Here is a 14,784-nt window from a genome sequence, read left to right as displayed (position 1 = left end):
GAAAATGTGCTTTGTGAGGAAAAGAGCAGCCCTGTGGAATTCATACCAACACGGCACCGGCTCTTTTGATCCTCACAGTAGTCCCATGTGTAGGCAGAGGGCGGTCATTTGTGTTTATCTGACTTGGAGCTTTTGGATATAAATAGTTTCATGCCCTGCTGTTCTATCTTCCCAACCAGGCCTCCTACATAGAAACTGAGCTTCTTCAAGGCCGGTGTACTGCTTGTGCCGGTCCCATGCCGTGTTCAGCTGGGCTCTGTAACTGGGCTTAGATGTTCTCAGTCACTGCATACTTTCTACTTTGGAACAGGCTGTTGCCTCATGGGAGCTCTCCGACAACTGGCCCATTTCACGGGTGGAAAAAGTGAGGCACAGAGTATCTGGCCAAGGTCACAAAGAAAGTCACTGAAGCATCACAAATTAGAATGTGAAGTAAGCAGTACAGTAATAGTACAGATAACAAACTGAACCACAGTGAGAAGCCAGTCATGCTTTCTGTCCCTGATCTCACTAAACCATGCTTTTAGGGACTTACAAGCCACTTCTTGTTGCCAAACCTACCACTCTACTCCGTCCTTTCGTAAATCAGAGCCTGGCCTCTGATATCAGAAATAACATATTTCTGCTGATGTAGGACGTAAAGTTGTTACTCTGAGAGACAGTTATGACAGAACAAAACCACGAGACCAGACCATATTTATAGATAAATATATTAGCAAATAAATACATTTCTCAACATAGTGCCTGATTCAAGCGTCTTGTCTGTTCAGATATAAATACCCATGTGGGTGCCTAGGTGCCAGTTCCCCACTGACTTTTGAGGGAAGAAGTTTCCCAGGTGGGGTCTTGTGCCCACTTTGCCCCCACATTCACATTCCAAATGGGATAATGCCTGAGGGGCCAGCAATGGTCCAGTTGCCCTGGGGTGAATGTCACCCTAAGGAGGCCCCTCAGCCTTTGCCCACTCAGTACCAGCTACCCAGGCCAGCCTTCCTGCTCCAACTCCACTCCTTCCTGTGTGTCCCTGGCCTGAATGGCTTATACTGGGAAGCTGGGTCTCTGCACCAACCAATCCCAAGGGCCGCATATTACTTCTCCTTTGTTCTCCCCTCTTCCCTAGCCCTGCACCGAGAGAAGACACCCAGAGAAAATTCTTTGTTCAGCTGTCATTCTGCCTTTTCTACCTTCATTCCTTCCTCCCTGTTCCTAAATAAGGTTCAGCAGAAATCCTCTCCTTTCTGCCTACTTTGGGACTTTGAGATAGAGCTCCAAGGAAGAGTTATTCCCTTCCCACTACCCCTATCCTTCTCCCCCAGAGGGACTGGGGCTGCTGGTGTGACAAGGGAGTTTGAAGATCAGAGGCTTCAACCCAGGCTCTTCAAGATGCTGTACCAGCTGAGGGACAGAACTCCACACCCTGGCTTCCCAGAGCCTCCCCTGTGACTTAATATAGTGGATCTGACAAGTAATGGCAAGAAGGGAAAAACATCCTCCTTTATGCACCAGGGCAGGCCCTGCCTGGAGAATCTGCAAAGCCCCTCTTTTTAGGACTCAGGGCTCACCTATGCTTCTGGGTTTTTTTCTCTTTTTTTTTTTGCAAAGAAGGAAAATGATAAGAACCAGGGATGCCACTGATGCAGTACCCTTACCAAGGAGGAGCCAAAGCTGGTGTGCACGACTCTCCCAAGGAAGGAGGTGAGAAGGGGTCACGCATTCAGCAGGACCCATTTTCTGGTATGAACGTAAGGCTTGGGATGAGGGAGACCTGCTGGGGCTGGAGGAAGGAGCACCACCTTTATAACACCTATCTACCTATACCTAGCTTCCTGCTCTCAAAAACAAAAACAAAAACCAGCCTGCAAGGGATCCAGCCCACATGGGAGCTGTTTGCCTGCTGGACACAGACTTGCTGCCCACAGATGGTTTGCAGACAAGGTCTGGAGCTGGGAGCGGGCAACAACACCTCCTGCCACCCACCATCACCACTCCTCTTCCACTGGTTCCAGGATGTATGGCAAAAAAGAGGGTGTTTTCGGAGGTCCTTTCTTCTCTCAGGAGCAGGACCCTGTGCCAGGTGGGGCCCCGAGTCCTCCGGAGCACGCTCTTGGTTGGAGCTAGGCCTGAACATCTCACACGGCCTGTTCACACAGCTCCTCAAGCTCCTCTTCTGAGCCTGCATTTAGAGAGAGGGATGGAAAGAGGTCACTGAGCGTCAGGCCAGCCTCTTGCTTGTTCCACCTGCAAGAGAGTATGGCTGGGAGGGAACTACAGAGAGGGAGGAGCAGGGAATGGGTCCAGAAAGGGTGTTTAGATTGAAAGCTGAGGGGGGCCTCAGTTGGGACACAGAGGAGAGAAAAACAAATCTAGAGAAAGAGATACATTTATAGCAACCAGTGTGTTACCAATGCTTAATATTCACTCATTCACCCAATAAATATTTATTGAGCACTTTTGAACCTGCCCTGGTATCACATGCCAAATAGAAGGCCAAAAATATTAAGCAGGGTCCTCACAACCTTGCAGGAGAGAAGCTTTGCATGTAACTGGCAATAAGGCCAATGCGGCAGGACTGGGGTCACAAGAGACAAATTGAAGAAGGGGAAAGATCATGTCCAAGTGGAGCAATCAGGAAGGGCTTCTTGGAAGTGGAGGTAAATGAGCTGGTCCTGCAGGAACAGGGAAGAATTATGGGAATAGGAAGGCAGCAGAATATTCTGTGCTGCAGAAACTGCAGGAAGTGTTTACCTAGTTTGGCTAAAGCATGGGGCAGGGGAAGGGAAGGGGAAGAGAGGAAAATCAGGTTGGGAAGGAAGATGGGGGCTAGCGGGTGCTAGAGCCTTGAAGGCCAAGGCTCTGAACAAAACAGAACATTTGAAGATTTCTGGACAGTTTATTTGAGAAGGGTGACCTTAGCAGCAGTACGGAGGGCGGTGAGCAGGGTCACCATGCTGCAAGACTCTACAGGACGCAACACGGATGTGCAGTGCCCAGCCTTAATGGCCCTGTGAGGGGAAGGGAGGAGCTAGGAGGCTCCTGCCTCGATCTTCAGGCTGTGCCTAAGACATGGGCAGGGGCCATCAGTCCTGTGGGAGAATACGGTAAAGCTAGCAGAGATACGGTTAACAGAACCTGCCATTGACTGGGTTCGAGGAGCCAGGAAAAGGGAGGCATTGAGACTAACTATGAGTTTGGGACAGAGGGGAGGTGGTGGCCTGGCACTGGCAGCACCGAAGGTGCACTTGTGACAGGATCCAGACGGAACCATCAAACACATGGCCAAAGCCTGCATTACGTGGCTCTGTGGAAGCAACTACTTTCTGTACTCTAATAGTATGCATGCCTGTCTCTCCACAGACCAGACCTGGGTCTCCTGATTGACAAGCTCCATGTCCTCAGAGCCTAGGCTGGAACCTAGCCCACAGCAAGCATACAACGCAGAAAGAAAAACAGAAGGAAGCAATCAATCATTTTTGCATCATTCACATAGCTCTTCTCTTATGGCCCAGAATTACGGCTGTCTGTAATTATTTCACCTATAAGATCACATATGGCCTGGGATTGTGGTTTTCAGTAACTATGTGTCCATGCTCTCCTCAAGCAACACTTCTTGGCCTTCTTTGTATTTATAGCTAATATTGAGCTGTATGCATTTTTAAAATATTGAAACACCTGCATTTGAGCTGCTGCCCCAAACCACCCCAGGTGCTTTCTGGTGTCTCAACCAGATATGGCAACTAAAGGAGTAATACCTGGCAGAGCCAGTACCCTATGCTATGCCAGTTGTTCAGTGTTTGGACCCCTGTTGTACCCTTCTCAGCTCCCATCAACCCCTTAGATGACTTCACCCTTTCTCTAGTCTCCTCTGCCCACCTGACCCGCTTCCCCAGAAGACTCACCAGGCTGGGCTGGCAGCACCTGGCAGTGTGGGTAAGGGCATGGCCTGCCCTCTGGGGTGCCAGAACTCCATTCGGAAGGCCCCTCCCCAGATGCGTGAGGTCCCAGGGGCCGGCGTGGAGTCAGGCACAACCACACTGGCTGTGAACTTGGGTAATTGGGGCCTGGAGGTTCTGGTAGCAGCCTCCTGTCCAGGCCCGGAGGTCCGAAGATCAATGGGTGGGCCTCTGGGGACCAAGGGTATGCCAGGCTGGGGCCATAATGAGGAGGAGTCTGGCAAGCTGGGTGTGCAGTCACGTTCTGGGGTCTAGAGGCCAGGGTGGGCTCTGAGGGACCCCCCCGCCGTTTCCTCTGTGGGTGTCGGACAGCGAGGCTGGATTTCTGCAAGAGGAAGAGGCTGCTGGAACTGGGGCTGGGGGTGGAGGCGTCAGCTGGTCTGGGAGCTGGCTCGGTGAGGGCCCTGGGCCGCTGTGGGTTGGGGAGCTGCCCGGAAGGGGCTGCTGGGTTGGATCTGGCAGCTTGCTGATCAGGTGAAGGCGGCTCTGGCTGGAGCTGTGTCCGAAAAATGGCCGTCCTGGACTGGAGTACTCCAGTTTCTGGGCCAGGCTTTCTGCCATGCCACCGGAAGCGCTTTTTGTAGTGGTGGTGCCGGTGGCGGTGGTAGTGGACATGGCTGGACACCTGGGTTTCCTCAGTGGGCACCACAGAGTCCAAAGAATGGGGCCGAGAGGTCACACTAGGCTGGGTCTCCTCCCTCTGGGCCCCCCCCTCAGGGCTGCAGTAAACGAGGGGGTCAAAGTCACTGCTCAGGGAGCTGTGGAAGGTGGAACTGCTGCCATGGATGCCCTGCAGGCTGATGTCCGTGCAGTTGACCACCGAGTCACTCGAAGAACCATGACAGGGCCCCGAACTGGAGTCACTGGCTGGCCCATCTGCCAGGTAGCCGCTGCGCTCTGTGCAGTAGCTTTCTCCAGACCCGCTGCTGTCGTGAGGCCTGGCCCGGCGTGGGGGTGCAGGGCAAGCAGTGGGGTGCAGCGAAGTGCATCGGGGGCGGCTCAGCCCCCAGCCCTGCGCGTAGGGGTGCTGGGCCACTGCCAGGCGCTGTGGCTCGCTTGGAGCCCGGGGATGTGCAGCTCTGGGGAGGCGGTGGTGCCGAGGGCCCGTGCCTGGCTCCTGGGATGGCAGGAAGGGACCAGGTCGTGTGGGCCGAGCCGCTGCACTCCGGGAAGGGCCCAACAAGTAGGCAGCAGGGAGGTGGTAGTGGGCGTGGCCAGGATGCTGGCGAATGAGGTGGAGTCTCCGGCCTGGTTCCTGGTAAGATCGAGAGGGTCCCAGGGAATGAGAAAGCAAATCTCCCTCTGGAAGAAAGAACCAAGAGCAAGGTGTTTGACTCCACAAACCTAAGGAGGATGCGTTCAGAAAAGTGTGGCTGCAGCGGACCTAACAGCCCACATAGCCTTCAAGTTCAGTTTGGAGAACCAAGGACATTCCTTGGGAGTGCCACTGTGCACGGCAAGCCCTGCTCCTCCCATCAGCCCATCTGGGACTCTCACCCGGGGCCACTGCTAGCCTATACTGCACCTTTGTGTAAATTAGAAAACGGTTCTCTTTCCTCTAGATACTTCATTTTCATTTTTTAGAAAATTGTCATAATATCCTGGTTTCGTTAGGATACTTTATTGCTGGAAAACCGGAATAATATACAAATCACCCAGATTTAGAATAGACAAAGTTGTGGTGAGAATACGTAGTAAAGACGTCTGCGATGGAATGGCGGCCCCTGCGGATGAGGCACTCTTGAGCAGTGCACAGCTTAAAGAACCACTGAGCCAGGCCTGCCTTCTCTTCAGCTTCAAAGCAAAACACTTTCCCACAGGGGAACCACTTATAGACCCGTCTCTGCCTGCACACAGTAGAGTCCTTGGCCCACCTCCTACCTACGATGTTGAACATGCAGAGGGGGCAAGTGCGATGCTGATGCAGCCAGGGGTCCACACACGCCCGATGGAACTCATGGAGGCAGGAAATGACCCGTAGCTCCTGGAGAAAACAAAGGGTCTGAACCAAAGTTGTCTGTAGCTACAGCAGTGGCCAGGAAGCAGGGCATCCCTGACTCCCTCTGGCCTCTCCCTATTGCTGTCACCTGCTTTCAAAGACCTCCTAGTAGAACACAAAAGGCATGGGCTTTGTTATCAAGTAGACCTGGATTTTGCCACTCAGTTGCATGACCTTGAGCAATTTCTTAACAGTTTTCTGCTGCAAAATGAGGCTAAAAAATTAATCTACCCCCACCTCTCACAGTCATGAGGCTAAAATGAGATAATGCCCACTGCAGAGCCTGGCACAGGGTACACACTCAACAAACAGTGGTTCTCTTTCCCTGGAGACCAGGAAAATAACCAAACCTCACGGCTGTCCGTGCAGGATGCACAGGACACAGATGCAGCCCAAGAACCCACATCAGCCTTACGTGACTCCCCCCACAAGCTCCAGCCTCCCTCTCCAGCCTGGTCAGAGGGGAACCACAGCCCTGCCTTACCTGGCCCTCAGAGAACTCCTCCAGGCAGATGGCACACACAGGAGCTGAGCTACAGCTGCTACCTGAGTCTGGCCACTCAGCCCGGGCCCTCCTGCAGCCAGCCCGGTACCTCCTGGTGGCCAGCTGGCTGATGGCCCAGGCTGTTCGCTGCTGAAGGGGATCCTGGGAAGAGGGTTGGAGTCGGAATGAGGCGAGGGGTCCTCTTTCCTCACCCCCAACTCCAGCTTGCACTCGGTTCCCCATCACCCATTTAGATCACATGACCATCTGACCACCCCTGGGAGTCTGTATCCTCGGCGTTCATACATGGCTCTGCCACACAGGCCATGCCCTCCCACCCCATCCCTCCACTCATAACATTACATTTTCCTTCTCTCGATGACCCATAAACGTGACTTTTTATCCAGCTGCCTGCTTGACATCTCAGGTTGGAAATCTCATAGGCACATCGAACTTAACAGGTTCTGACTCCTAATCCCACGAACCACCCCTAACCACACACAAGTCCTCCCCTGTCATCCGCATCCCAGCAAGTGGCAATCTGTCCTTTTAGTTGCTCAGCCCAGAAATCTTGGTGCCATTCTTGACTCTCCTCACACTCCATGATCAATCCCTTAGAAAACCTGCTGGCTTTGCCTTCAAAGTACACCGAGCATCTAACTAATCTCACCACTTCTTTCGCTTCCTCCATAATCCAAGCTACCACCACTGTCACCTGGACTCTTGTAGAGTAGCCTCTGGGCTGGTTTCTCTGCTTCCAGCCTGGCCTCCCTGTAATCTGTCTCATCACAGCCGTGTTAAATCTTAAATCAGTTAAATCTTAAGTCAGATCATGGCTCTCTTTCTGCTTGAAACTGTCCAGTGGCTCCCATTTCACCCAGAGTGAAAAATGAAGTCCTGACCGTGGCTGAAACAGCCCAGTACAACTGGGCCCCTATGAACTCTCTGTCCTCGCTTCCTACTCTGCCCTCTTACTCTCTTGACTCCAGCCTCGGGGCCTTCTTGCAGCTCCTCAGACATAGCTGGCACACTTCTGCCTCAGGGTCTTGGCACTTACTGTGTTCTCTGTCACTTTCTCCCTAGGTATCTGCCCAGATCACCCCCTCACCCATTTAGGGTCTCTCCTGTAATGGCATCCTCTCAATGAGGCCTTCCCTGGCCTTGCTTCTGAAAACTACCCCGTGCCCTTTGCATTCCCTCCCTTTTTCTATCTTATTTTTCTCCCTGGCACATACCACCTCCTAAAATACTATATATTTTACTTCTTTGTTTTGTTATTGTCTGTCTCCACTAGGCTGAAAGCTCTTCAAGGGAGGGGTCTGTCTTTTTGCTCACTGCTTTACCCCTAGTACCTGGGACAGCACCTGGCACGTGACAGGAGCTCGCTCTGTTGAATGAATGAACAGATGAGCATTCATTCTATGGAAGAGGCTGCTGGAAATCAACAGTCATTTGTTGGGCTATTTAGGTGTAAACTGTTTCATGGGCATAAGGGCAGCTTCTTTTCTCACTTTTCCTTTCCTGCTCCCCACCCCCTCACACACACGCACATGCCCACCCTGCTCACCGGCCTGCTGTGGCGGGGGCGGCACCGGATGCGCAGCACGGAGGCCAGGATGACCACGAAGATGGTACCCACCACCGTCAGGAGGATCCACACGTCATAATCTGGCTGGGGGAGCAAGCAAAGAGGGAAAGGGTCATACTTCTGAAAGGAGTGGGGCCAATCTGGGAGAACTGCAGGAGCCCAGGAGACACTGAGAATGAAGGGCCCCTTGAGTCTTCCAGCAGAGGGGAGGAAGCTACAGCTGGGCTTAGGTGGTCCCTCTCTGCCCATGGACACTCGCAGGGGAGGGTCCTCTAGATGTCAGCCGTGAGAGGTACGGTCTCAAGACTGTGTGCTTGGGGAAAGGGGGAAAGGACCCCTCTGCAAGGTGGGAGCTGCCCAGTGAGCAGCTGGGTGAGTTTCCTAGTTCACAGAGAAACACCAGCCAGGTGTCAGGGGGCCCAGGGACCACGGTTGCATTCTGGCTCTGCTACTGTATGCCATGAAACCACAATGCTGAAAACAACTTTAGATCTCAGCTGATCCAATCTGTTCATTCTGCAGATGAGGCCCAGAGAAGGGAAGAAACCTGCCTAGAGCGTACAGCTGGTGGATAGAGTTGGACTAGAGGGTTTTAAGATCTCTTTAGTTCCAAGGCTTTTGGTGGGAACCGCCGCAGGACAAAGCCAGGGTGAGAGCAGGTGCTCGGGCTGGGGCTGGAGATCTGGAGTGCTTACCCAGGTCGGCGGCTCCTTCAGCTCAATCCTCACGTGGGCCTTTCGGTTCTTGTACACAAACTCCATCAGCTTCTCGGCATCATTACCCCAGATCAGTACCACTGGCCATGTCAGCCCCAGGGGCTGCTGCAGCTGCAGGAGGAAGAGTGCCCACAACGGTGGCTGTGCCTGGACTTCTCCTTCCCCGGTAACTTTCTCTTCCTCCATTCAGCCCCCTCCTCAAACACCCCACGTCCCCGGGTACCTGCTCAGCAGCAGCCCGATCCTCCGTGATGTCAAAGAGAACGGCGCTGGCTCCTCGCTCGCCTGCCATCCGGGCCTGCAGAGACACACAGCAGGGGTCAGAGAAGGACATGGCCCACCCATGCCCTGGCCTACCCTGCTCACACGTCCCTTTCTAGGACTTTGCACACACCGCACCTCTGCATACTCACATATATAACACCTGCAAGGGGTCAGTGGGATTAGACCCCCTGCCCTGCCCTGAGCTCACACAGGTCCACTGCCTTCAAGGACAAAATTCAGTCCTTCCCTTTGAAATGGAACAAACTGTTAATAGGGTTTAGCTGGTGCCAGGCAGTGGGCTAGGCTCTAGGCCTAAGCACAAATCAGACACAGGCCCTGCCCTCAGGGCTCCACCAGTCTATCTTCACTGAGTGCGAAAACAGAGTAGGGAGTGACCAGTACTTGCCAGGGGGTGACTGGTCCCCAGCACAGAGAGGGACGGGGGACAGCAGAGAGGTGGGGTGCTCCTTCAGAGCAGAGCTGGGCTTTCCAGGGTCCAGCCCTGCCTGATGAGAGGAGCCTGCAGAGCACCCCACCCCACCCCACCCCACCCCCCAGCCTCGGGCAAGTTTCCAAGAGCCTGGGATGCTGCTCCCACCCAAGGCATCTATGGCAGCCCCAGGCTCAGTCCATCTCAGGGCCCGCTCCCTGCCATACGCTAGTTTGCCACCTCTTTCCCCGGCTCCAATTCAAGGACTTCATGGAGTCCCTGTCCAGTGCTTTACCCCTCACCCCCTCGCTGGGGGTGGCAGTAGAGACGGGGGCGGTGGGGGGTGGTGCAGGGAGGAAGGGTCCTGAGAGGCCATTCCTACAAGGTCGGAACTGTGCACATGCGCACACGCGTGCTCTCCCAGGCTATGACCAGGCAGAGCAGAGAGCCAAGCCAGAAAGAGAACAAAAAGCAGGAATCTAGGCCTCTGGGTGTGGGGAAAGAGAATGAAGATAAGGGCTGAGGGTGCGGTGGAGGCACAAGGGCAAAGGACCAACAGACAGACCTTGCTGCGGCCTCAGTGCCAGTTCTCCCTCCCTGAACATCCTCTCTAGCCTTCCTCCCTTGGGCAAAGGCTCACCATGTCATGGCTTCGGGCTGGGGCCTTCAGTGCCTGGGGGCCTGCTGAGTCCTTAAGGCCTTCCTGCAGGCCCTGAAGGAGTTAATCCTTCTGCAAGGCCAGGAGGCTGGAGGCGGAGCCGCCGGGCTTACTCACACTTGGAGCGCTGTGAGCTCGCTTCCCTTCCCCGGGATCCTGTCGGGACAGGTCTCCCGCCAGCAGGCCAGGGGAGCGGCTCCTTCTCCGCTCCCTGATCCCCACTCCCCAGGCGGCAGCAGGGGCTGGGGGGCCCCTCAGAACAGGCAGCCTACAGGCAAGTGGGGCCTGCTTTGGTCAGGAGGGTAACTGCCCCCTTCCCTCCCTCCTTCCCTCTACCAGCGCCCAGGCCCAGCCCGGCCCCGCTCCACAGGCTAATTGACTGGAAATTCACAGGACTCCAGGATGGAACAGCTGAAGAAACCGAGGGGTCACAGCCTTCATCCTCCTTCAGCCCACCTTCTCCCAGGAAGTCTACCCTGCCTTGGGGACCCCAGGCAAAAGCAGCTCTCCAATCTTCAGTGCCCTCCAAACCAGGGTACGGGAGCAGCCCCAGGGGAGAGAAGGCGGCCTCCTACTGCTAATCCCACGGTCTGGGACTTCGCAACGGGTGGGGAGGTCACCCCAGGAGTCACAGAACTGAGACTCCTAGATCCTCAGTGCTACCAGGGCCCCACGTTTCTCATCCCCAGACTGAGACCCTGGACCAGCCGGCCCTGAAAGGGCAGGAGGGATGGGCACAGACTTCCTTCTCTGGAGATTTTCTTACTTCCCCACCCCTCTCGCTTTGAAGGATTGGGGTAGAAACAGTGGAAAGTAATTACCCTGACGTTCAAACACCCCAGCCCATTACAGCCCATAATTACAAAGTTGTAAAAGTGATCAAAGAGAGAGGGTTGGCCAACAGGGGAAACAAACAGGACTTTCAGGCAATGGGTGCCTGTGTCCAGGGTTCTAGGAATCGAAGAGCAAGACTTGGGGCCAGGTGGCAGCCCACACTGGGGCTGTCTGCACTGCGCTCCAGCCCACCTGCACCCAAGCAAGTAGGAGGGAGGGAGGGAGGGAGGGAGAAAAGGAAGTACTTCCTCGGGGATTAGACTCTGGAAGACAGACAGAAAGGGCAAGCCCTCCAGACAGGAAGAATGGGCTTTAGAAAGACACCCTGGAGACCTCTTGGGGAGCTGCAAAGAGTCAGCCAGCCTTCTAAGAGCGGCAAGCAGGTTGCCCATGGCCTTTAGCAATGGAAGCCAACGTGTTCCAGGACTTCTACGCTACACTCTCTGCATTTCCCCAGGCCTTAGATTTTTTCCTCTCCAGACCCAGCGACAGTCACTGCGTATCTCCTTCTCATCAAAGGTGGACCGAGCACCCACGGTGCCCAGGGCACCAAGCCAGGGAAGGCCAGGCCCTCCAGAATGACGCATAATCTCATGGTAGAGATTCATCTAGGCTTAAAAGCAAGGGTAGGAAGAAGTAGAAGAGATACGACCTTTATTGAGACCCACTTTGCCCAGACTGCTGAGGTTTGAGTCCTAAATCTGCTATCAACTAACAGTGTGAGATTTGGGGCAAGTCACGTAACTGCTCTGTGCCTCTGTTTTCCTTTCTGTAGGACCTATGTCATAGGGTTATTTTGAGGACTATATAAGGTAATCCATGTAAAGCCTTAGCATAGTGCCTTTAAGTATTAGTTATTATTATATCAGCAATTACTGGGCTTTGTGTACCTGGTTTCATTTACGCCTCACAACAGCTCTTATAAGATGGTCATCAGCCCCACTTTTGAACTGAGGAAACCAAGGCTCAGAGAGACCAAACAACTTGTCCAAGGTCACACAGCTGATAAGCAGTGGAGGCAGAATGCCCACTCAGGACTTCAGCCTTCTGAGTACCTGGGTACCAGGGAGTGGTCTCTACAGTAAGAGAGGCGGGGCTTGTACCCATATTTTGGCCTCCAGAGCTCCTTCTACTGGGCAAAAGGCCCCTGCTCCAGTCCAGGCATGCGATGAGGAGGGCCTGTGTAATCATAAGGATGGCTGCGTATGGAGTTGCTGCTAAAGAAACAGAGGCCAGTCGGGTGACTGGATGGAGGGAGGGAGGTGGTGGTGCTGACAAGAATGAAAGAGTCCAGAAAAACTATGGGGAGGGCTTCAAGAGATCAAGAGAGATAACTATGAATGAAACAGACCAACCTTGCTAACGGAAAGCATGGGATGACAGAGCCAATGATGACAATAGTGACACTTGCCATCGTTTATTGAGTGACTGCTGTGTGCTCGGCACGGGGCACATCTGTGCAGTCTCCTTAATCCTCATAACTTCTGTGTGATGTCAGCCCCTCCGTTCCTCTTTCACAGATGAGGAGACAGAGGCTCAGAGGGGTGAGCTGAAGTGTCCAGGTCACACTGAGGGGCAGTGCGGACGCCAGGCTCCAGGCCCAGGGCTGTCTGGCTCTAAAGTCCAGCTCTGCAGATGGTGACAGCACCACTGAGCCTAATCGTTGTGCCAGAGCAGAGCTGACTGAGGCCAGTGGTTTCCAATTTCCTCACCAAAGACCCGTCTTTCCTCTATGCTTCCTGTGAGCCAAATTTTTTAAATATGTTTTACCAAACTAACTACATTTATTACACACAACTCATTTTTTTTAATGAGGTAACTTGTATTAACATACTGAACTAATAGAATTCCCACCAAGAGCAAAAAAAAAAAAAAAAAAGAATATTTTAGTTAAGCCAGTGGGACGTCTGAAATATAAAAAGTAGCTCGGAGATCCACATTACTGCCTTCCCAGACCTCCTCTGGGCCAGGGGATCCCGGGTAGGTCTGACTTGGTCAAGTAGAAGGATGAGAGACCTGAGGGAAGCTTGTGGTGGGAGCCACACCCCCAGAGAGATGGGGGCAAAGGCTGTGGCCGGGGAGGAGCCCGGGCGGCGACTGCAGGAAGAAGAGAGGTCATGGGCAGCAGCCAGGGTGCATCTTCGGCCCCACTGCCGGTTCCCGTTTCTGTTTGAGTTAGCCCAGGCACTATATGGACCTGACATACATTATTTCCATCCTCACGAGGATCACTGGGGTAGGAAATAAAAGTCCCCTTTTACAGTGTTGGAAACAAAGCCCCCAAAGATGAATTCAGTACTTGAAAGAGCACTGACCACGTGTTCCCTGTTGCCCAGTGTCTGGGCACGTGGCTCATTTCTCCCACGGGAGCGTGGTCCTCTAGCGACAGGAAGGAAACCTTCTATGCAGACCCTTCCTTACTGGCTGCCGAGTGTTCCCACACACGTGCTTCAGAAGAACAGCAGGGCTCCCCTGAACTCTTCTTCCCCCATCCATCTCATCTCCCTCCCCTGCCTCCTCTCACCCACATTGCCTCACACTGAGCGCTCATGAATAAATGAATGACATTTGCCCCTATTCTGTAAAGCAAGGGAAATGAACTAGCCAGAAGCAGGGTAGCTTCCGCCTCACGAAATTCTGCCACTGTTAAGGACCTCACACTCTGGCAGAGACACCACATTCTCTGTTCCTCAGATGTGTCCTGGCCCCTGTTTCCCACCTCCCCTGCAGCCCCCTTCTGCATCAGCATGGCCAGGCTGGCAGAATATCTTCACCTACCTGTGGGCACCACATTTCAGAGTCCTGTCCACATCCCTGCTCACTGTGGGATCAGGGAAGAATCCAGGCTGCTTCCTTGAGACTCGCGGCTCAGGAAACAGCCCTTGAGAAGATCAGGAAGTCCCTGGTGGGGTCTGGGCACAGGTAGGGACCGTCACCCTCCTCTTTCACCACCCCTGGGGCAGGACCCCTCTCCCAAGTCTGCCTGACGGTGCCAGCCACCATCTAGCTACACTCTGGCTTAGGTCACCATGAGCACCTTTTCAGCTATGTTCAGTTTTCCCAGCCAGAATGGGAGGCAACAGAGCAGAGACCAACAGCCCAGGTTTGAGAACTGGACAAGGCGCGGTTCAGATCTCAGCTCCGCCCCTTCCTAGCTTCCAGCCCCTTCACCCTGGCAAGTTCCTTAAATTTTCTGATCTTCACTTGTCTTATATGTCAAATAGAGAATAATAATGTCTAGTTTTCCCGATTGTTGTGAAAAGTAAATGAGAACTACTATGTCAAAAGTATCTATCCCATGTCCCACCTGGCAGGTTATAAACACAGAAAACAGTAATGTTGAAGCAGGGATTCCAGCATCTATGAGGTAGCAGGCCAGTGGGGAGCCCACGGCTGCAGAAAGGTGGCAGCTGCTGTCAGCTCTGGCTAGTGGTGTCCTGTAGAAATGTGGGGCCAGCAGTTTGCAATCTCGGAGGAAGAGTGTAAACTTTTTAGGGGCAAGGGCTTCTGTTTCTGCTATTCTTGTATGGCTCGATAAATATTTCTGAAAGATGGAAAAGCTCTCTAACCAATCCCCTCTTTGCTCTGATGCTGGGCATGGGAAGGGGTGTAGGAAATGCCAGGTGATGGGAGGGGTTGGGGGGGTGCATATGCTAGATGACAGCCAGAATGTTCTGCAGGCAGGTGGTTGGCGGGAAAAGGACAGAGGCCTGAACTGCCATGCCTCTCAGCCCAGGCACAGGTTAGGAAAACCTGAATTGGGCACATCACTCTCAGGAAACAAGCAGACAAAGAGCACAGGGGCCTCACAGCCCAGAGCTGGGTGAAGTTCAGAGTGTGTAGGGATCAAGTGTGAATCTA

At 53.6% G+C, this 14,784-nt stretch overlaps 1 protein-coding gene across 2 annotated transcripts in view; it reads right to left on the bottom strand.

Annotated features, from left to right (window-relative positions):
• Positions 1 to 691: 691 nt before the first annotated feature.
• Positions 692 to 14,784, bottom strand: part of RNF43 (ring finger protein 43) — a 58,471-nt gene continuing 44,378 nt past the window's right edge. Inside the window, exons 1-8 of one of the 2 annotated variants that reach the window (XM_010951059.3) lie at positions 10,072 to 13,396; positions 8,961 to 9,035; positions 8,717 to 8,848; positions 8,001 to 8,105; positions 6,434 to 6,595; positions 5,832 to 5,934; positions 3,897 to 5,252; positions 692 to 2,173 (exon numbers count right to left, since the gene is read on the bottom strand). In XM_010951059.3, coding sequence (XP_010949361.2) covers positions 2,130 to 2,173; positions 3,897 to 5,252; positions 5,832 to 5,934; positions 6,434 to 6,595; positions 8,001 to 8,105; positions 8,717 to 8,848; positions 8,961 to 9,035; positions 10,072 to 10,074 — 1,980 coding nt within the window. In that variant the 5' untranslated portion in view covers positions 10,075 to 13,396 and the 3' untranslated portion in view covers positions 692 to 2,129. Of the gene's footprint in view, positions 2,174 to 3,896; positions 5,253 to 5,831; positions 5,935 to 6,433; positions 6,596 to 8,000; positions 8,106 to 8,716; positions 8,849 to 8,960; positions 9,036 to 10,071; positions 13,397 to 14,784 lie in introns of those variants that run through there. The other variant, XM_010951061.3, reaches the window with a different exon arrangement.

This window comes from Camelus bactrianus, chromosome 16, assembly GCF_048773025.1.
Source record: "Camelus bactrianus isolate YW-2024 breed Bactrian camel chromosome 16, ASM4877302v1, whole genome shotgun sequence".
NCBI classification, from domain to species: Eukaryota; Metazoa; Chordata; class Mammalia; order Artiodactyla; family Camelidae; genus Camelus; species Camelus bactrianus.
Note: the sequence above shows the minus strand (reverse complement) of the source record. Positions and strands in the feature narration are given on the sequence as shown.